The 20,546-nt window shown below is 37.6% G+C and overlaps 1 protein-coding gene across 4 annotated transcripts in view; it reads left to right on the forward strand.

The window, feature by feature from the left end:
* The first annotated feature begins 383 nt into the window (after positions 1 to 383).
* LOC110832576 (cell adhesion molecule Dscam2-like) overlaps positions 384 to 20,546 on the forward strand; it is a 188,642-nt gene continuing 168,479 nt past the window's right edge. For 3 of the 4 annotated variants that reach the window (XM_022069705.2, XM_022069707.2, XM_087356044.1), the window contains exon 1: positions 385 to 728. In XM_022069705.2, the coding sequence (XP_021925397.1) occupies positions 653 to 728 (76 nt within the window). In that variant the 5' untranslated portion in view covers positions 385 to 652. Of the gene's footprint in view, positions 729 to 20,546 lie in introns of all 4 variants that reach the window. The other variant, XM_022069706.2, reaches the window with a different exon arrangement.

The following is a 20,546-nucleotide window of genomic DNA, read 5'->3' on the forward strand; positions in this document are numbered from 1 at the left end:
GTTTTCTCGTCAGCATTCATTTATGGCAGTTTTTGTGAACTGTAGACAGAAGAATCGATAGCATCAACCGAAAATTTGCGCAATTTTTTTTTTCAAATATCTCGACTGTTCACTCAGCCACGGCTCTGTGTGTGTGTAGCGCTGCTTGGGAAGATCGCGCGTGTGTGTGTGTGTGTTCTAGTGATACTTGGCGAGGGTTGGAGAGGCAATGAGGACGATGGCGGGGGGGAGGGTAGTAAGACAAACTGAACAATGCAAAGCGTGCTCAAGTTGTTTCGAGATGGAGGAGGCTGCCGGCTTGGAGGCCCTGCTTCGGCAATCGATGAAGGTACGAGGGAGGCAGAAGCGAGCGGTCAGACAGTAGAAGGGCAGAGGGTGGCAGTACTGTTCGCGCGATCAGAGGGATAGGAACGGCACATCTCTGTTCCTGGGGATACCTCACGTTCTCTCTATCTCTCTCTCTGACTACACTATCAACCTCCGTAACTAACCGTCAACATCTGTACTATCGTTGGTCTTCCGTCAACGAGGAGCAAACTGTCCCTCTTCAGTTGTTTGCCCGCTGATGGACAGCACGGCACTGAACACGCTCGATCAGAGGTAAAAGAACCACGCGGTAGGTTTGGTCCGTTTGCCCCATCGGACCGCACAGATGCGTGCTACCAATTATCGTGTTTCGGCTTCGTGGGAAATCCTCGCGGGATTCGGACTGGGCATTCTTCAATTAGGTAAATACGAACGTTAATACTTGACTTTATTCATGTCTTGGTTGTGTTAACGCATTCTGAGTTGCGTATGACGCATGTTGGTCGTGTGTACTGTAAACAAAGCATGACAGTAAGAAAATATTAATTAATTGGAGTACAACGAAATTTTAATCCATGACGCCAGAGGCCTCGCTGTGCTTATTATGTTTCGTTCATTTTCTTAGACTTAATTCTTAAGAATACGAGAACAGTTTGAAGAGAGTAGGTCGCGTTAAAAAGAAAGTTTGTTCCACGAGGTTTATACATCGCTATATTAGTACAGAACGTCAGACATTTTATAAACTTGAGTGTGTTCGACGCGCATCTTAAGCTCTCTTCGTTTCACATTTATTTTTCAAACCAAAGAAGGAAATAATGTGCCTACGGTCTGAACCAGACGCCGTCCGCTTCAGCCCGCTACTGGAAGTTTAATTGCGAAATTAATCGTGTACTACGTTAGCCGGAATTCGAACTCGGGGCCACAGAGTAGTTAAGTTTGTAAATTTATGTCACGATGAAGGAAGGTGGGAGTGTGGGCGAGACATGCACTCAGGAGTATTGGCAATTAAATTGAAATAGAGATGGCAGCACTGTTGATGTAAATGTCTGCTAACTTCGGGTTGCTAAGATATTCATCGAACAGATAGACGTTAAATGTATGCTTCAATTATAATAATGGTTCACGTAATGTCATTGTTTTGTGTAAATGTTAAGTTTTACAACTGAAAGCGTTGCGCATGGGAAGAAATAATGTCAGTTTTGTATTAAATTGCCATGAGCTACTGCATTATATCTGGGATTAAACATGCACATGTTGCACGGGGAGATCCAAGTTCAATTATTTCTGTATAAACAAATCTAAGCAGAAATTGTTTTCACGAATATTGTACACATGAAACGTAAGTCATTTATAGACTGTGTTGATACAGGGTTCGATACTTGACGACGCTGGTAGAATATTTCTTAGTTTCTTTTTGCATAGTCATCTTTTAATTTCTGAGTTAAGGCACTATTAGAATGTAAGGTAGCTGGAAATAAGACGTGATTTTATAACTTTTTACAAATGGCGGACGCATTATGTTGAATTCCTTTTAACAACAAATTGTAAAAGTGCGACGTATTTGGTTGTGGTAAATTAGATATTTTATAAGATAGTATAATTGCGTCATATTGTGAATCAAATATTAAATTAATTATTCGGTTTTGTCCGTCTAATCACAATTATATTTAAAATTTACAAATAAGATAATTAAAATATCATTTTATGTTCCACATCGAATAATCGATTATGTTCCAAATGTAAATCGATTATTCGATGTGGAACATAAAATGATATTTTAATTATCTTATTTGTAAATTTTAAATATAATTGTGATTAGACGGACAAAACCGAATAATTAATTAGATATTTTATATTTTACTCTGTATTGTACAGAGTGTGTCACAAATCCGGGATGCATTTGGGCATTCCTTGAATTGGTGTGGGACCTATAGGCAAATGCTGCCGTCCTATTTGTTCATCGTACTCGGTATCGCAATGGCGGTTTCGAGTGGCCATTCTTTCCAGCCTTGGTTATGTACTAAGAACGTGTGCCATTTATTCTGCGTCTTTTCTGAGGCCTCAAAACGGGAGATTTCAGCACTGTAATCATTCGAATTTGTTATTATTATACCCAGCACAAGAAACTAGTAAGATGGCTGCGTTCACCTACAGGTTCCGTATCAATGTAAGGGATGCTTATACGCGCCCGGACCATAGAATAAGTCGATTATTTGCAACGTTACGGAAAAATGTAAAGAGAGAAATTTGTTGCAAATTATGTGTTTTTAATCTCAAGTGTTGGATTATTCTTGCCTCGTATGAGCCATCAGGACAGTGCACTGTTTACATTATCAGTAATGAGAAGTTAATGAGATGTTGCCACGCGGACACCAAACGGAGGATGTGTTTCTTTCACCAATTTTTGTTTCCCGTAGTAAATGTGTCTCCATCAACATCGCTTCTTCCTGCTCTAGAAACACGTAACTCGTTTCGTGGTCATGTCAGTGTGGTAAAATTGCCATATCGTTTTACTGTTGATAATGTAAGGAGTGTAGCGCCAGAATGCCACCTCCCATGTAAAAATTTCAGACCTGATTTGGAACAACATTTTTCTCTTTACCTATATCCATATTTTGCTATATATTCTCCTATGACCCCGGACGTATGGAATATGGTATAGGCAGAATGTTAGTAGAGTCAATCGACTTTTTATTCGTGGGGTTTGGATCGTTGAGAAAACCAATCTGTTTTTGGAAAAGATCTGTGTACAGTATTAACTGTTTAATACAGGAACTACCAACCTTTTTTTCAGGAAAAAGCCACATTCTTCCATAAGTATCGATTCCCGAACCGAAAGCTTATCAAGGAGGAACATTTATTGAAACATTTTATCAGAGTTTTAAAAACACTTTCGTATTTCAGGTTTTTTTTACGGTAACGCGTATAAAGATGTATGCTGTGTATTCTAGTGCACATTGACCAACGTTTCACAGGAAATTTGTGTCTCCATCTTCAGGGCTGGAGATTGAGACAGTATATTTTTCTGAAATATTGGTCTTTTCTTACCAGTAGATACGGCGGTAGAAACGAGGAAAAGCAACGTCGACATACTTTATTAGTTTTTTATACAAAAGTTATCCAACATTATTACTGAATTAAAAACCTATAACTGCTGCTGTTGATACTTTACTGAATTACCAACACCTGAGGTACATTTCAGCCATAAGTATAGTATATATGTAATATACCCCATAAAATTGGCTCACGTTTCAGTATGTTCTTTCTGCCCCTTTGATAATTTACAGCTATTTATCCAACTTAGACTCGTCCAAAGTGGTATATTTTCTTCGTTGATAAATTTATGTCATAAACTCATTCCTTGATTGGTTGGTACTAGAGTAAAGCGAATCGTTTATCTTAATAAAAGGCTGTAATTCAGAGGACGCGAATGTAGGTTAATGAGGTAAACTTGGGAGCACCTCAACTCTTTCTTAATGAGTGAAAAACTCTTTTAAGAGTAAAATTAATACGAGAAGACAGTCTCTAAGACCAAAACCACTTCGCAAACCACTTAGTTCCACAGAGGGTCGAGAAGATTTTAACCTATATTGGGAACAGTAAAACCATAGAGACGATGAAGATAACTGTCTTCTGGTAAGTTGCGCACTGTAATACGGTATAAATTTACCAACATTTAAGAGGTTCTTACTGCCTCCATCCTCAAAGCGATGAATAAACCGCGCGAGATACAGCAGCTTGTGTGCCAAGGTCATTCCCCGGGATTACCAGGTGAACTTAGTTTCTTAGTGATGAATTAACCTGCTCTGTTTCTGCGTGACCCGCCTTAAATCTACCTGTTTGTGTACTGAGGTGCTGAACTTTTGAAAATGTAGGTGGCCACTGTGAGTGAAAAGTTTGGAACTCGCAGCTTATCTTATTTAATATTCTGTTATAACTTTGGGCAGGAGAAAGTTAATAACTGCTTTTAGACATGTTAGAAAGTTTTCCATGAACACGTACCCACAGTTTGATTGAATCTATAATGTAAAATGCATGCAGAAAAAGGTCATAGCTTATAGACTGTATTTTAAACATTTTACATGAGTAAAATAGCTGTCTCGTTAATTACTGTAGTATGTCTGGCTTAAATTGTTCTCTTGCGGAGAAAGGTTCTCTGTACACCAGAGAACACCTGCTCTGGATTAATGGCAGAGAGTGGTCGCCAGACAGCTCCTGTATTATGTGTTCTGTGCACATATTTGTGTAAATTAAACAGAATTGGAGATTAAGAATTATATCTCAGTCACATACTGTATGGTTTCTTCTGTAAGTTTATCCCACTCCGCTAGATAAATTGCTTAGTTCGTGCTGTGCTGTACCACTAAGCAGAAGAAACTATGGAGTCCATGCATATATGGAGCGAATTTTATTGTTGTTTCGTGAATTTTTATCAGCATATAAAATGATAAAAAAGTCATCAAAGTTCAGGTCATGTCAGAATCAGGTGAACACACTTCCGTTTAAGAGACTGAGGTTTTCACTGGCGGTGAAGTCGCCCTGATGATGGAGGCAGCATGGACCTCTGAAACGTTAGTATACCTCTACCAGACTACACGGCGCTACAACCCAGAAGACAACCATCACAGATGTTTTCGATGTTGGTCTTCTCGGTTTTAACGCCGTGTAGACTTATTTAATGGAGGCAGTATGTTCCTCCAAAACGTTGGTGTCTTTAAAGGAATTTAAGTGCCCTTTTACGTCTCAGCCGGTAATCATGTACACCTTGAGACCAATGGGCTGTCATATTCGCCTGCAAACTTATGTTTCGAGCACACGCAACACACTGCTGTCGGAGAAGTTGCCGCACTAACACGGCGATCCATTTTGTTCTGTTAAATAGCATATTCGTACAGATTTGTTATGTAAATGTTCTGATGTGGGAAGGTGGCAGGCAATCAGTTGACGTAAAGCACTAATTCTGTCTGTTCACCAAAATTTTGAATGAACTTCAAGCGAACTAATCTTTGCAGTGTCCCATTTAGGACCTCTGCTCCTATTCGTGAGGTCAAGGACCCAAGTCTCGATTCGGAGACAGATTCTAACGACTAAGGTCTTTCGTGGTGGTGTTCGGTTTATTCAGAGAAATATCTAGTACTTTAAAGCAGAATACGGCCTTTCCTTCCAAATCTTCTCTAGTTATAAACAGTCACCCTGTCATTGAGTACGTAATGTTGCCAGAACAGCTGCCAAAGAATTGCGAATAAAATCAATCAATAAACTAAGGCAAATGTTTAATGAACGTACAAGTATATAGAGATACAGAGTTTATGCTTACCGGCATAACGAAACAACACGATTTGAAGCTTTGACGACTACCAAATTTAATTAAACCTTCAAGGACGACCTGCCGTCTGAGCATGTTGTGATGTCAACCCCCGTTGATGGAGGCAAACCCAGTTTCCGAAAAGTTGAAAATTAAATTAACCCCATGCTTACACGGCTTATCTCCCGAGAAGACTTAATTACGTGATTACGTATCAAATTCTGATTCTCGGTTTTGAGTGAAATGATTCTCATTGACATAAAAATTATATCCTAAAGATATAGACATGTAGTAGCTGCTTTAGAGATTACTTTTAACTTCTTTCACCATTTAGAAGCTACTTATTCCTTACCTTTAGTCATTTTTCTTCCATTAAAATACCAATCACCCCCGAAATACAGGATGGATTTTATTATTTTTATATAATCATATTTTATAAAGTATGTCTTATGAAAATTGACGAGAATTTGTGTGCCAATAAAAACGCGTAAATAATTGTCATGTTTCAATTTTTCAAATAAACGTGAATATCAAATATGATTTTTTTTTAGCAGGATATGTGTTCAAAATCGAAATGTCAGTAACTTTAGATATAACAAGAACAGGAAATATTTTTGTATTAAATGGAAGGAAAGATTTTTGTACTGTGTCCTTGAAACTTAGAATTTATAATTTATTATTTCTCGTTCCTCGACACTGATAATACTAAATTATTATCAATTGCCAAGTTTCTGGCTCATAGAAGACATCCTTAAATGATTGTCTGTGACGAATCAGGAGGGATGTTGGAGAAATGAGACCGCGATCTGTTTTAAAAAACTATCTAGATACTGAAGCGAATCACGAAAACTATCTATATTGTCGTTTCCCGGCCGGGGTTCAAACTGAGTACCTCTCTAATACGAATCAAAAGCATTTAAGCTGTGACAAGCTACTCTTTTAAAGGCGAATCTTCAAGTGCCCGCTTCTTTCCAGATCATTCGCCGCCATACACCATTCAAGATCATTTTCACTTCTCATTTGCTGCTACGTAATCTCTTATATATCGAGCAGCGAAGTGTCAGTGGTCTAACGGTTTGTCTGGTCTCCCAGCCCCCCCTCCCCCCCTTGACTGAGGCTAATGTTGAGGAAGATTGCTCATGATGTCCCCCCCCCCCCCCCACAATATTATCAACATCCATCATCGTCTCTGTAAATGTGTTAGCGAAATTTGGAACGTCGAATTTCGTCGCGAAAATAAGGGAACACACATGTGCCCAAACAAGTCTCATCCTCTCACCGAACTTTTACATCTTCAGGACTAAAGCAATAGAACGGAACGCTTCATATGCTATGAATACTTCACCTGTAAGAGACTCATAACATTTCCTTCAATCAGAAGGGACTTTAAAATTTGATGTGAATGACCAGATTTTTGTGGACGTTCAGTGCATTATACTAAAATTCTCAGGTGATATTACGATGATCGGGACATGTATCAGGGCGTACAAAGTCTTCGCTGGGAAAAGTCATTACAAAAAAAAAATCATCTAACGTGGTCGAGTAGTTAACACTCCTGCTTCGTATTCGGGAGGTCACGGGTTTAAATCTCGGCCCTGAGACCAGCTATCCTGACTGGGTTTTTTGTGGTTTTCCTCAGTCACTTCAGGAAAATGCCGTGATAGTACTTTAAAATAGGCCACGACCGCCTCCTTTCACATCCTTTCCATTCATTATTCACTATAATTCTCTCATTCGACGCTTTATAGTCTGAGCTACTGAAAAAGCATCGTTAAATAAAATATAAATAATAAAAGAAAACTTGGAAGACTGAGACGTGGACTGATGGAAGTTGTTAGTACGTTGAAAGTTTTCGGCTGATGTCACGGTGATGGGGACATTCGTATTAATAATATTTCACGGACGGAAATTTTAACAGTTTCGAAATCGTAATTGCTGCGTTTTCCGCACAATGATTCTGCCAGGTGTATTCTAATTGACCACTTGTATCGATAATGTTTCACGTCAATCGTTAACAGCTGTTATATGATTTCACTATAAAACTTTGATCACTGTTTGTGAACAAACTTATTTGAACACAGGCCTTTATATAGGCAAAGCTGTTTAAATTTCGCATTTTTATTTAGGTCACGTTATGCTCGGAGTTCTGTCTCTACTGCTGCAACGTCACCGGAGTAGGTCGATATAATTGAGAGAGATGATAAAACTTTACAATACATCGATAAGTGTGAGAAAATATCTGTGCTGTAGCACAGACCAAGGTGTTGGGTTGTGTTGAACATCTGGGCTGCAAGCTTCGGCCACATTCACAAAGGAAAATGTCTCCTCGGTACACACCGGATGAAAAGCTCCATGATAATTGTATGCGCCAGCTGCTTTAAGTCAGCAATTCTGTATGATTCTTAATCTAAAAAAAAGGACTGATTACTTGAACGACATTAGGAAATTTGTCTTTGCAATGGTGAAGTTCTATATTTTCTTCACAGTACGGACTGAATTATTAAATATTATTTAAAGAAGCTTTAACTTTAAAAGGTTAATTAAAGCAGGAATACTGCGTCTTTCGTGTATTAGGGAGATAAGCTGTTTGAGAAGAAGGACGCAAAGAATATATATGGGCTGTAAATATGTAAGGAAAAGGTGCTACATACGGTGAAGGATTCTGTGAATATATAAATTAATTTCAAATTTGAAACTTGACAAAAATTTGAAAGAATAGTTAAAAAATAAGATTGACTCGAACGATGATACCAGATTCGCCCCATTTTTATCGCGGGTAAGATATGTAAAAAGATAGAGAAAGATGCAGTGATATAGAATGACTTAATCGTTTTGCAGATATATGAGGAATGAGGTCATTAATAGTTTATTTTGAAATTAAATTTTAGTAGACTTTGGAAATATACAGTTACTATACAGGAAAATGAGAGTAGTGGTTCGGCATTGAATCTGGAAGCTCAGAGGGGAGAGTAAAGGATTTGAGAAAAGATTATGTCCTCTGTGAAAAAGGAAAGATGATGTTTTGCATATTCAGAAGCGAAGGGAACAATTTTTAAGCAGGAAATGGCTTGTGGGTAATGAACAGGTAGCTTATGTGAGTTTAAATAAATTGTTCTAAAAATTGTTGTAAAAAATTGTATGTACATGTGAGAATAAAATTAGAAATATGCAATTGTAAATAGGGAAGGAGAAGTAGATGATATATTAATAAATGTTGTATAGTAAGAGAATAACGTCACTAGAGATAGTCATGTTAGAGCTATAGACCGCAAGAACCCTGTGAAAGAATAACGTTGAGCCGCGGTAGGTAGGTTGTTTGCAACATTCATGACTATAATTTTTGTTACCATTCCTCTAAAAGTGGAAAGCAAATGACTGTTGTGTTGAGTGTTTGAGAATGAGAGAGTAGTACATTATTTTCCACATCGGGTGTTAAACTTGATTACCTTCAAAATATATAATAAAATACAGGTCAATACACAAAACTATATTTGGGTGTTAAAATTTAAATGTTAAAATTTAAAATTACCGCTATTCATCACTATAAGGATGTTACATTTGAGCGCTTTCATTCATTTCACAATATGTTTCGATGTAATACATCATCTTCAGGTGTTGTTTTTTATTTAAAACTATTTTATATTATAATGCATGCCTTTCAATAATAAAGCGCTCAAATGTAACATCCTTATAGTGATGAATAGCGCTAATTTAAAATTTAAAATTTTAACATTTAAATTTTAAATTTTAACACCCAAATATAGTTTTGTGTATTGACCTGTATTTTATTATATATTTTAATCCAAAACACAAACATGACGCATGTAAACCTTAAACTTGATTACCTTCCTCAAATTGATTTACACACAACCGTATCCCTGTCGAGATTTGAACCACTGATCTCCCGAATTCAAATTTACAGCGTCAGCAGGGCTCCATATCTGAGATCACTATTGTCATATCGGCGTCTGCTACTTGAAAATATAAACATTAAAGTATACGCAACTTCATGATGTATACTGTTTATAAAATAATATGATAATTAAGTCAAGGAATGTGAGATTGGCGGGACATGAAGAATGCACGGTGGAGTCAAAAAATAGTACTACGTTTTGTTTGGAAAACCTGAAGGGAAGATACCACTCGGAAGACCAAGTCATGATTGGGGTGATATTATTAAAATGGATCTTAGCGGATTGTTGTGATTGTAAAGACGGTAATGAATCTTCGGGTTCCTTAAAAGGCAGGCAAGGTTTTGACTAGCTGAGCGTACAGTTAGCTTCTCAAGTAAAACTCCGCTCCATTTAATTAGAATGTCCTTTTCTCAACACAATTATAATAGGTCGGAATAACTTATAATGGGAAGTTAAATAATATACAAAATCATGAATTTAAAGAAAACTGTTTACACTTTAAAAGACACTTAGTGCCAAACCCGTTTCGACCTCAAGAGGTCATTATCAGTGACGAAAAAATTAATTTATATTAAATCATAATTCATAAGACGATGGTTTGTTATAAAGCATAAAAGGTCGCACTTTACAAAACCATACTTCATGTAAATACCACACTGAACGTTAATTGCACAGGAGTTGGTGTATTATCTAAACTGAGTAAGTAGCTTTATGTCCACTGACCTGATTTCCGTTGTTGGTACGGTGGACCGTGGTTGCGTTATCTGTGCCTGTGAACTTCAACGTTGCGTGGGTATTACTGTCAGCTTTTAATATGAATCAATTTGCTTGCCACTGACGATGGCCTCTTGAGATCGAAACGCTTTTGGCACTAAGTGTCTTTTAAAGTGTAAACAGTTTTGTTTGAATTCATGATTTCATATATCAATACACTGCACGGTATGCAAGGTTTCAAGGAAGTTAAATAAGTCTAGTATGTTAGAACAATTCAGAAATATCTGTTTATGGGTTGATTTTCACTAAATATTTCCCCGTATGTCTAGTGTGACTAGGCTCATTTGGCGTGTCAAGAATTTGATCACAAGAATAGATTGATAGTGCAGGAGGCCGGCCGATATTGATATTACTAGAATATCTAGATAACATAACAGGATAAGACGCGTCACAATACAATCTTAATAATGTTATGAAATGAGCGGAAATCCCATTAGAAACTAAATTCACAGCTGACGTTTGTTAATTACAAAACAAATTGAAGGAACTTCGCGTAATTAAGGCAATTCTCTGAAACAACTGGCTTTCAAATTTAGGCCTTCTGACTGATTAGGTCTCTGAAGCTGTTTAGATCTACGCGTATCGCGGGAGGATACAAAGTTTTATTACAGATTTCTAACATCGCCTCTTAGTTGTGTTAACAGTCATGATAATTGTAAGACTAATTAGTACGAAACATTTGATCTCTTGGTGTAGCACGACGCTAGATCTTGGAAGAAATTAATAGGACTTGGACCGAGTCACGATGTCACGCGTTGTAAGGTACTCGAGGTTCTAGGCCGCGAATACTTAATGCCGAATTTCGTTAAAAATTGCCAAGAGACGCTCAGAATGTTTTTTTTTTCCTGAAGCATGAGAGGCCAAGTTTCAGACACGTAATTAACAAAATAATTATTTCTCTACGGTTTGATATTTTTTTTACGTAACAGGCGGAAGATATAAAGATTCTGAACTTCATGATAGCACAAATTTACGAAATGTTAAGCCTAACATAACTAAGTAAATAGTCTTACAAACCTACCATTTTTAGAACATAAGAAAATTATCATTCATAACAGCATAAATGAAACATACATTTATGCTTGTATAGAAAGTTTGTTTTATTTTATTAAAAATTTTTCTGAATTTATACTTGAATGTAGATTTTTCTGATAGTAATAACATAACCACATTTCTAACTGAAATTAATGTCTCCTGTGAGCAGATTATACGCACATCTTCTACTGATCAGGGTGGCATCGTTGCTTAAGGCAATCTAAACACTGAAGTCACTAGTTTGAATCTCGATATTTGTGTTTCCCTTTTGGAATTTGTGATAATATAGGATAAAGCAGGAATCGAACCATGGAACCAAGAATAACTTGTACAGTACGCGACTGTAGTCTTGAGACTTGCAAGGAATGCAGGAAGTCCTTCATCCCACTTCCTCACCCCGCAAAGTCTCAAGATTACAGCCGCGGACTATAGCTATTTCACCACAATGTCGAAAAAGTCTTAGTCACAAGATTCCTGGTTAATTAACGCGAATGGAATAACTTGCAGTGTTTCTTGTGTTTCAGACTATAAAATATATTTTGTTGATTGAATAACAGTGAGGAATTTGTTAAGCTAAAGTACTCATATATTTTAGACTACATAGAGCAAGAATCAAAATTAAAGTCGCGCATTTAGAATGGTCCCGCAATTCTAGATCGTCAAAGTCGGAATACCACGGCACAGAATGATTATCATTATACTCATATTCTGGAAACTCCTAATATTCCGTTTTCATCGGTCTCCAACTCGTTTGCTGTCTAGAACCCAGAACACAGCCCATTTTTGCTTCAAAATCTAGAGCACGGAATGAAAATCCGCTGTGTGTGACAGAGTAGGATCATGTTCTAACACAAAGTGCTCATAGGAAGACAAAATGGCAAAGGAAGTGACTAGTAAGGTCATTCAGCATTTTCCATTGTACTTGTGTCTCCATTACAAAACCCGATTCTTACAGAACGCAGCGAATGCTATCGTATGTACGTTTGTGTCGAAAAAATGTGGCTCACGAGTACAAATTACTTTTTTTTGTGTTACATATTCGTTTTGTACTTTATGCTGGTACATTCACGCACCTGTTTACGATTCTGAGACTGTTGAATTACAAGCGAGAAGTTTGTTACCACTTTAAAATTTATCGGCTGTCATACCTCAGGCTGTGGTTTCTTTCAGTCTCCCCGAGCAAATTTTTCAAAAGTACCTTGAAACATCAAATCTAAAACTTCTTGACGATGGTGAAGAGTCAATTGAATACAAATTTTCTTGGATATTATCCATCGTCTAGTAAAATATAAAACGTAAAACCCTATCAGCCAGCCTAGTTTGGATTGATCTCCTGTTTGGATACCTGTCGTCTCTAAAGAAATTCAAGTTGGGCATCGAGTTTCGAATTAATATTCCCACCTTTTGTGAAATTTTGTTTTTTTGGCTTTATCGTGTTTATGAATTTTGATTTCTACATACTATTCTTTTACGTCCCACGGATGGATGATGTGGTGATGTCTTTTTATTCCGGGACTTTCACTTTTTTACTTTGTCCGGAGATAGGGATTAGCTCTATCTAGTGGGCCAAACTGTGTAGGAACCTGAAGACGGAGATAGAGTCCCATCTCCGAAACGTCGTTTTACGTTTTATATTTACTAGACCATGGATAATATCCAAGAAAATTTTTATTCAATTTACCTTGAAACAGTCCGACACTTCCTTCTTTAAAGGATCTTACTTATTCACCATGCATCAATTTCTTCCAGTATTATATGACTCTGTACGATCTCTGAAGTTCGTAGTAATTTATTAAACAGCCAAAAAATGAGAAAGATTTTTTTAACGTTAAGTTGTAGGGATGAGGAATTTGCATCCATGTCAGAAAATTAATTGGAGAGACAGCGTAACATCAGACAGTGATCGACATTTTCACATCACCGAATATAGAAGATAAGTTCATCTTTAAACTGCTGAGCTCCGAATATGGAATTGATTAAAACAAACCAGAAGTGATGAGCGGGTATTGGTTTTTCCTCGATTCCGAGGGGTTTAATTACATCTTAGTTTCATGCCTTGTCATGAGTTTTCCCATTCTTGTTCGGGATCACAATGAACAGATCAAAGCGTATGCTAATTAATGCCCAGCTGTCCAGTAGTTTGTTACATCTCTTCGGGTTGTCAATGCTTTAAGCGGTATAAATGAAACATTTCTGAGAATTAGTAATTAACGGATTCGAAACACGTTGTCAGAATTCCGCTTTGCAGAAAAAAAAGAAAAGCTTTGTGTTCGATACTAAAACAGTCATTTGAGTCAGTTCAAAATAAGCGTAACTTCCAAGAGTTAACATTTTTAAAGCAGAGAGAAGTAGAAGCTTTGTATGTGTAGAAACTCTTGGCTTCAACACGTGATTAGGTTTTTGGCGACAAGTGTTCCTGTATTATCAGGGCTTTTAGAAGAGTGCGTATTATAGGAATCAAAATTTTCAATAGTCTACTACCAAGTCTCACAAGTCTTTTAAATAAGAAGGAGCAATTTAAGGTAACATTAAAAAGATATTTAATTACACACTCCTTTTACTCTGTCAATGAATTTATGTTGTTTACAAATAAGTGATAAATTTTTCTTGTGTGTAATGGGTAGATCTATTTGTAGCTTATCATTTCTTTAGGTGAATACTTTGTTTTGTATTATGTGAAATTTATATAATAGTATGAATTGTACTTTATAATATGTATTTTATTATTATTATTTTTATTATTATGACTTTTTCCACATCCTATTGTCATCTGACTGTCTTTTGGATCCATGGAATGTAAATAAATTATTATTATTATTATTATTATTATTATCGCCTTGATGATGGAGGCAGCAAGGACATCTGGAATGTCTGTAATTTTCTACCAGACTACACGGAACAACAACCCAGAAGACAGCCATCTTCAGTCACTAGATGGTGGTGAGACATGGGAAATTATTATTATTATTATTATTTAATAAATTAATTGAATAATTGTTAGTGGACCTGGGTGTAGAAACGAGGAGAAATTTAAAATAATTCTTAAAGAACTAAGTAGGGAGTATGTGAACAGGCTAATAAAGATTCTTGCTACATAAAAATGCAGGGGTTTTCTTGACTAGCAGAGGGGCTGTCAGCTTCTGAAGAGGGATTCTGCCACATGGAGATGTTGAATTCCCTGTGACGGTGTCAGAATTAGCTTACAGTCTGGTTGAACTGGGAAGTAACACAGACTTAAGTTTACACCACTGCAGTGAAGACAAATTGAACATTCTAGGGAGTGTGGCTTTAGTCTCATTGTAGAATTGTTTACTTTATGTTTCATGTGAAGTTAAATGTTGAAACAGCAAGAATTTCTGTCAGCTGGTGCAGGGGACCTCGATGTTTGTATACAGATTATGTGAACGGGCTAAATGTAACACAAGTTTTGTCGCATCTTCATCCGATAAGACTATTTGCGACTAATGCAATCAGATATAACATGGAAACACACTCTTATGTGCGGGAATTACCCACTGCCAGAGACGAGGGCTCCTCAACGACCGTACTAACGCGTCCTATCCAATTATACAACAGAAAAGAGCACTTCTGAATAAAATGTGATCTGGTTTGCAATATTTGAGATAAGAATGCAGGACGTAATTATTTATGTTGTATCGTTGTTTCACCACGTGAGTTTGAATTAGCACTGTGAGATTTGAGGTTCTCACGACGGTGAAGATGATCTGAATTGTGGCGCTGTACAGCATTGTAAGTAGATAACGTTTCGGAGAAACACATTGTCTTCATCTTCATAGCTGGAAGGACTGCCTCAAAATACTGTTTGCTGGCACGTCTTGGTGTCAACAGAGTCGAACTTTATAATTTTGTTGATTAGAGAATTAGTTTTGCACCACCATACTGACATACCGAAGTGAGACTGAAGCAACCGTGTTAAATCTTTTACCATATTTGAACTGCTAAAGATACAATAAAACAACTGGGTACAGGGCGATTCATCGTCCTGATGACGGAGGCAGCATAACCTCGGAAACGTTGGTAACCATCGACCAGACTACACAGCGCAACAACCCAGAAGACAGAAATCTTCATATTTTTAATCGCCCTGATGACGGAGGCAGTATGACCTCTGAAACGTTGGTAACCATCGACCAGACTACACAGCGCAACAACCCAGAAGACAGAAATCTTCATCGCCCTGATGATGGAGGCAGTATGACCTCTGAAACGTTGGTTAACATCGACCAGACTACACGGCGCAACAACCCAGAAGACAGAAATCTTCATATTTTTAATCGCCCTGATGATGGAGGCAGTATGACCTCTGAAACGTTGGTAAACATCTACCAGACTACACAGCGCAACAACCCAGAAGACAGAAATCTTCATATTTTTAATCGCCCTGATGACGGAGGCAGTATTACCTCTGAAACGTCGATAAACATCGACCAGACTACACAGCGCAACAACCCAGAAGACAGAAATCTTCATACTCATCGCCCTGATGATGGAGGCAGTATGACCTCTGAAACGTTGGTTAACATCGACCAGACTACACAGCGCAACAACCCAGAAGACAGAAATCTTCATATTTTTAATCGCCCTGATGACGGAGGCAGTATGACCTCTGAAACGTCGATAAACATCGACCAGACTACACAGCGCAACAACCCAGAAGACAGAAATCTTCATACTCATCGCCCTGATGATGGAGGCAGTATGACCTCCGAAACGTTGGTTAACATCGACCAGACTACACAGCGCAACAACCCAGAAGACAGAAATCTTCATACTCACTGCTGTGAAAACCTCAAATCATATAAGTGGAAGTTAATTTTAAGATTACTTATATCTTACTTTTTCAGTTCTTCAAAAATTACGTTGAGATAAACTATAACTGCGTATATTTTAACTTACAAAATTAAAGTTTACCATAAGAAAATAATTTTATCGATACCAAACGATAAAAGAACTCCATGCCGTTGAGACGTTCATTAGATAATTTTGGTTGGTTAACGCAGACTGCTTAAGTCCTATGATGATCGTCCTTTACCGCTTGGCAAAATGTGTTTCGCTTCAGAGAACATCTAAGTCTCGCAGGAAGTACCCATATCTCTCACAGCAAGGCCTATATATAATATATATTGTTTTAAATGCATAACTGTAAACATTTAGTTTTATTAACCATCAGCTAAACATAAATTCTATGGCATACATAACGATTTTTTAATTAATAAATTTCAAAATGTACAAATGTAGATCTACATGTTTCCTAGGTATCGAAGACTCGTGTATATTGATCTTTCTTTCACATGCTGCCTTATAAATTTAAAATGTATTACTGTATGCATAAGACTAGTCGATTCTTAAGCTTGCAGGGTAAGAACAAACTTTTATTTTCCCTGACTTCGCTCTTCGTTGCTTTTTTTTTTATCTTTTTTGATGTCAGAAAGAGGCATTGTATCACGTGTTATGAAACACAGATTTTGTGGTCAGGTCATAAATACTTCCATACTCGTAGCTTCCTATGGACCGACTCAGTTCGCAACGAAAGTCAAGTCATGATAAAGCACGGGAACGCAGTAAAATTTCTAACGTCAACTCCTCGAGTTTGTCAGCGACAAATCACCAACTAAGCGGACTCTTTTAGACGATTACATTTTATAGTAAACGAAAATGAAGCGAAAATAGAAACGGTGTAATGTCTCTGCAGTTGTGCCAGATAACACGACTATTTCCTGGAATCGCTGGTTTACCCTGTTACGTCCAATTCCCGTAACTGTGATTTTATTGGCGGCCTCAGGTCACATAAAATCGTTTCACGGATTTCCTGTGGGACAACGTTGCTGAGAGTTAGGGCTCTTCAAATACTGCTATCCGCTATAGAACGGACCCTTCCAAGGCTATGTTTGCTCATATTGAACATAGAACAGCTGACGTCTGATGTTAGGATATAGATACCTTACGGTTTAAAGGAAATCATGACTTTTTCCTCGCAATTTTAAGAGGGAAGGTATGTTGGAGTTATTTTTTAAATCACTTAACGAAGCATATTATGCTCTAAAAGAATCTTATACAATTTTTTTTTTTGTAAATTTTGCTTATGCGTAATTTGTGTTTTTAGACACCAATTGTAGAACACGTATTTAACATTGGACTGTTTTATGAACAATTCTTAGAAATAAAACGTATTTTACATTATTCTTTTAAGTTTTAGGGGAAAAAAAATAGCTCACTTGCCGAAATAGGACGTGTGTGCGTGCGGAAGGACTCTTGAATCACTTCCCATTTCTAACACGTGTTCTTACAGGAAACTTCGAATCACCTTAAATGAACATGAATTGAACACAGTTAATTTGAAGCAAACACTGAAGATATAACCAAAAGAAACTGACATATGAACGTACTCATGTATGTTCCAGTTTGTAATTACATGTTTTTATACGTATATACGTAAGTAGCATTTTGAATTTAGAATTTTAATTTTGCTGTATGTTATATAATCTTGTAAGATTTGAGGTTTTCACAGCGGCGAGTATGAAGATTTCTGTCTTCTGGGTTGTTGCGCTGTGTAGTCTGGTCGATGTTTACCAACGTTTCATAGGTCATACTGCCTCCATCATCAGGGCGATGAGTATGAAGATTTCTGTCTTCTGGGTTGTTGCGCTGTGTAGTCTGGTCGATGTTTACCAACGTTTCATAGGTCATACTGCCTCCATCATCAGGGCGATGAGTATGAAGATTTCTGTCTTCTGGGTTGTTGCGCTGTGTAGTCTGGTCGATGTTTACCAACGTTTCATAGGTCATACTGCCTCCATCATCAGGGCGATGAGTATGAAGATTTCTGTCTTCTGGGTTGTTGCGCTGTGTAGTCTGGTCGATGTTAACCAACGTTTCATAGGTCATACTGCCTCCGTCATCAGGGCGATGAAGATTTCTGTCTTCTGGGTTGTTGCGCTGTGGAGTCTGGTCGATGTTTACCAACGTTTCAGAGGTCATACTGCCTCCGTCATCAGGACGATGAAGAATTCTGTCTTCTGGGTTGTTGCGCTGTGTAGTCTGGTCAATGTTTACCAACGTTTCAGGGGTCATACTACCTCCATCATCAGGGCGATGAGTATGCAGATTTCTGTCTTCTGGGTTGTTGCGCTGTGGAGTCTGGTCGATGTTTTCCAACGTTTCTGAGGTCATAGTACTTCCGTCATCAGGGCGAAACAACCCAGAAGACAGAAATATTTATATATTCTTCACTATAAGACAAATCATGATTTTCGGCGGAGTTTCACATTATCGGAAAACGTGTACTTCCATCAGCAGAATACCTGATGTCTTTTGGTAATTAGTATGCTGTCGTCCATGAATTTGCAAGTTCAGTAGCAAATTGTTGGGGCAAAATAATAAATTGAACGTAATTAGCAAATTGTTTTCATTGTAATTGCTTGTTGAAAATCCCTTGGGAGCCATTTTATGAAAGTGGCAATTTTTCAATCACCGTGCCCGTTTATTACATAGTAAAACCAGAATATTCTTGAAAAGGAATAGTGGACAATGATGATGGTGCAGGAAATTTGCGTTACTGTAGACGGATTAAAGAAGCGATCCCGCGGGAAGGTAAATACCCTGCAAATCCTCATGTCAGCGTCTGTACTCCAAGTTAGTCTGCTGGTGAAATTATCGATCCCCAGTACAGCAGCCTAATATGTATTTAATACTATGGTCATTTGACTCACCAGGGGCTTCTCGGCTTTCATTTATCTTGTTGCATGGGGAATATTTGCATCGCTTATAAAACAAGAGTCGACAGCTAAGGAAACAAGAAATATAAGGATAATGGAAACAAGTTATAATCGTTGAACACATCGTCATTGAGACTGTAATTCTTAGATTATTTTGTGTCGTAATCTACTCTCTTATAATCGTTGCCAAATTCTGTTAATACTTGAGAAATTACGTAGTTATCACGGCGGTAAAAGATTTGATATTTGTAGGTAGATGCTATTGTTTTGGAGGAGCATACTGTCTCAATCTTCAGAGCTGAAGTGTCCATTCCCCTTTAATCTCACTTACACTATTAAGTAAAGGGACGTCTTTTTTACATTAATCGTTTGATGTTTTTAGAGGTTATACGTATAAATCAAATGCTAGGTCTCATAAATGTATCTTTAGAAATTATCGTGTTTGATATACACAGTGAACTTTAAAGTCTTATTTGATGTATTTATTATTTATATTTATGCACGATCCAGTACTTATTTGACTCCTTGGTGCGTGTGTGAACATTTAACGTCACTCCACCGAACAGAAGACGTTGTGTATCAAAAGATGAGTTGATCTCGTCTCGGGTTCGATTCCCGGCGGTGCCCGAATTTATAACTTGTGTTGGGCAAGGCCGTGGTCTAGGCAACACGGAGTTTTCCTCCGGGGGCTTCCCCGGTTTCTCCGTGGCATCCCAACAATTACTCCATTCACACACAGAAGAAGGCAATGGCAAACCACTTCTGGATCATCTGCCAAGAACGTATATGAACAGGTCCCAGTCCGAGAAAAGGATGGAAGGATCCTGTTCATATGGACCTGTCGTCTGACAGAACACTAAATAAAAATAAATAATATAATAGTTGAACAATACTAAACAGGATTTTAACATCATTCAGCTGCATTACTACATACAATAGTTAAATAAAGCACTATTAAATTTTTTTACAGGTTTTATGAATGCACAAAAATGTGTATACATTTTTAAGTATGTCTTGTTAACTTTTCTCCTTGAATTGTTTCTTCTGTACATTTTTATTTTAAACCACACTTAACCGTTTGCATTCCTTACAGATCTGCCAAAAGCAAGGCAACGTTTAACGGTTACCTTGTGGACTTTTCTATTTCATCGTATTTGTGTTCGCTTCAACAACTTGAAATACTGGGAGCGTATGTGACAGGTGAAGAGGGCACATATCCACATTTTGTTTCTACAGGTGTATAGACAGTGGCGATAAGTTGTGACAACTCTGTAGACTGGAGGAAAGGCGGTAGACAGTACGCATTTCTGCAACGTCATTGGACGTATGCTAGACTGTAAGGCGCAATATCACAGAAGACGTGATTCAGATTATTTCTCATTTTTTGTTCATTTCGGCAAAATGGAAACTGGTGCTAACCCAAACTTCTGCGTGAAAGAGAATATTTGTTTAGCGTCGGATATACATATAAGTACG

The sequence above is a fragment of the Zootermopsis nevadensis genome, unplaced genomic scaffold (genome assembly GCF_977971745.1).
Source record: "Zootermopsis nevadensis isolate Lab colony 2312 unplaced genomic scaffold, Znev_1.0 Znev_ptg000025l, whole genome shotgun sequence".
Lineage (NCBI taxonomy): Eukaryota > Metazoa > Arthropoda > Insecta > Blattodea > Termopsidae > Zootermopsis > Zootermopsis nevadensis.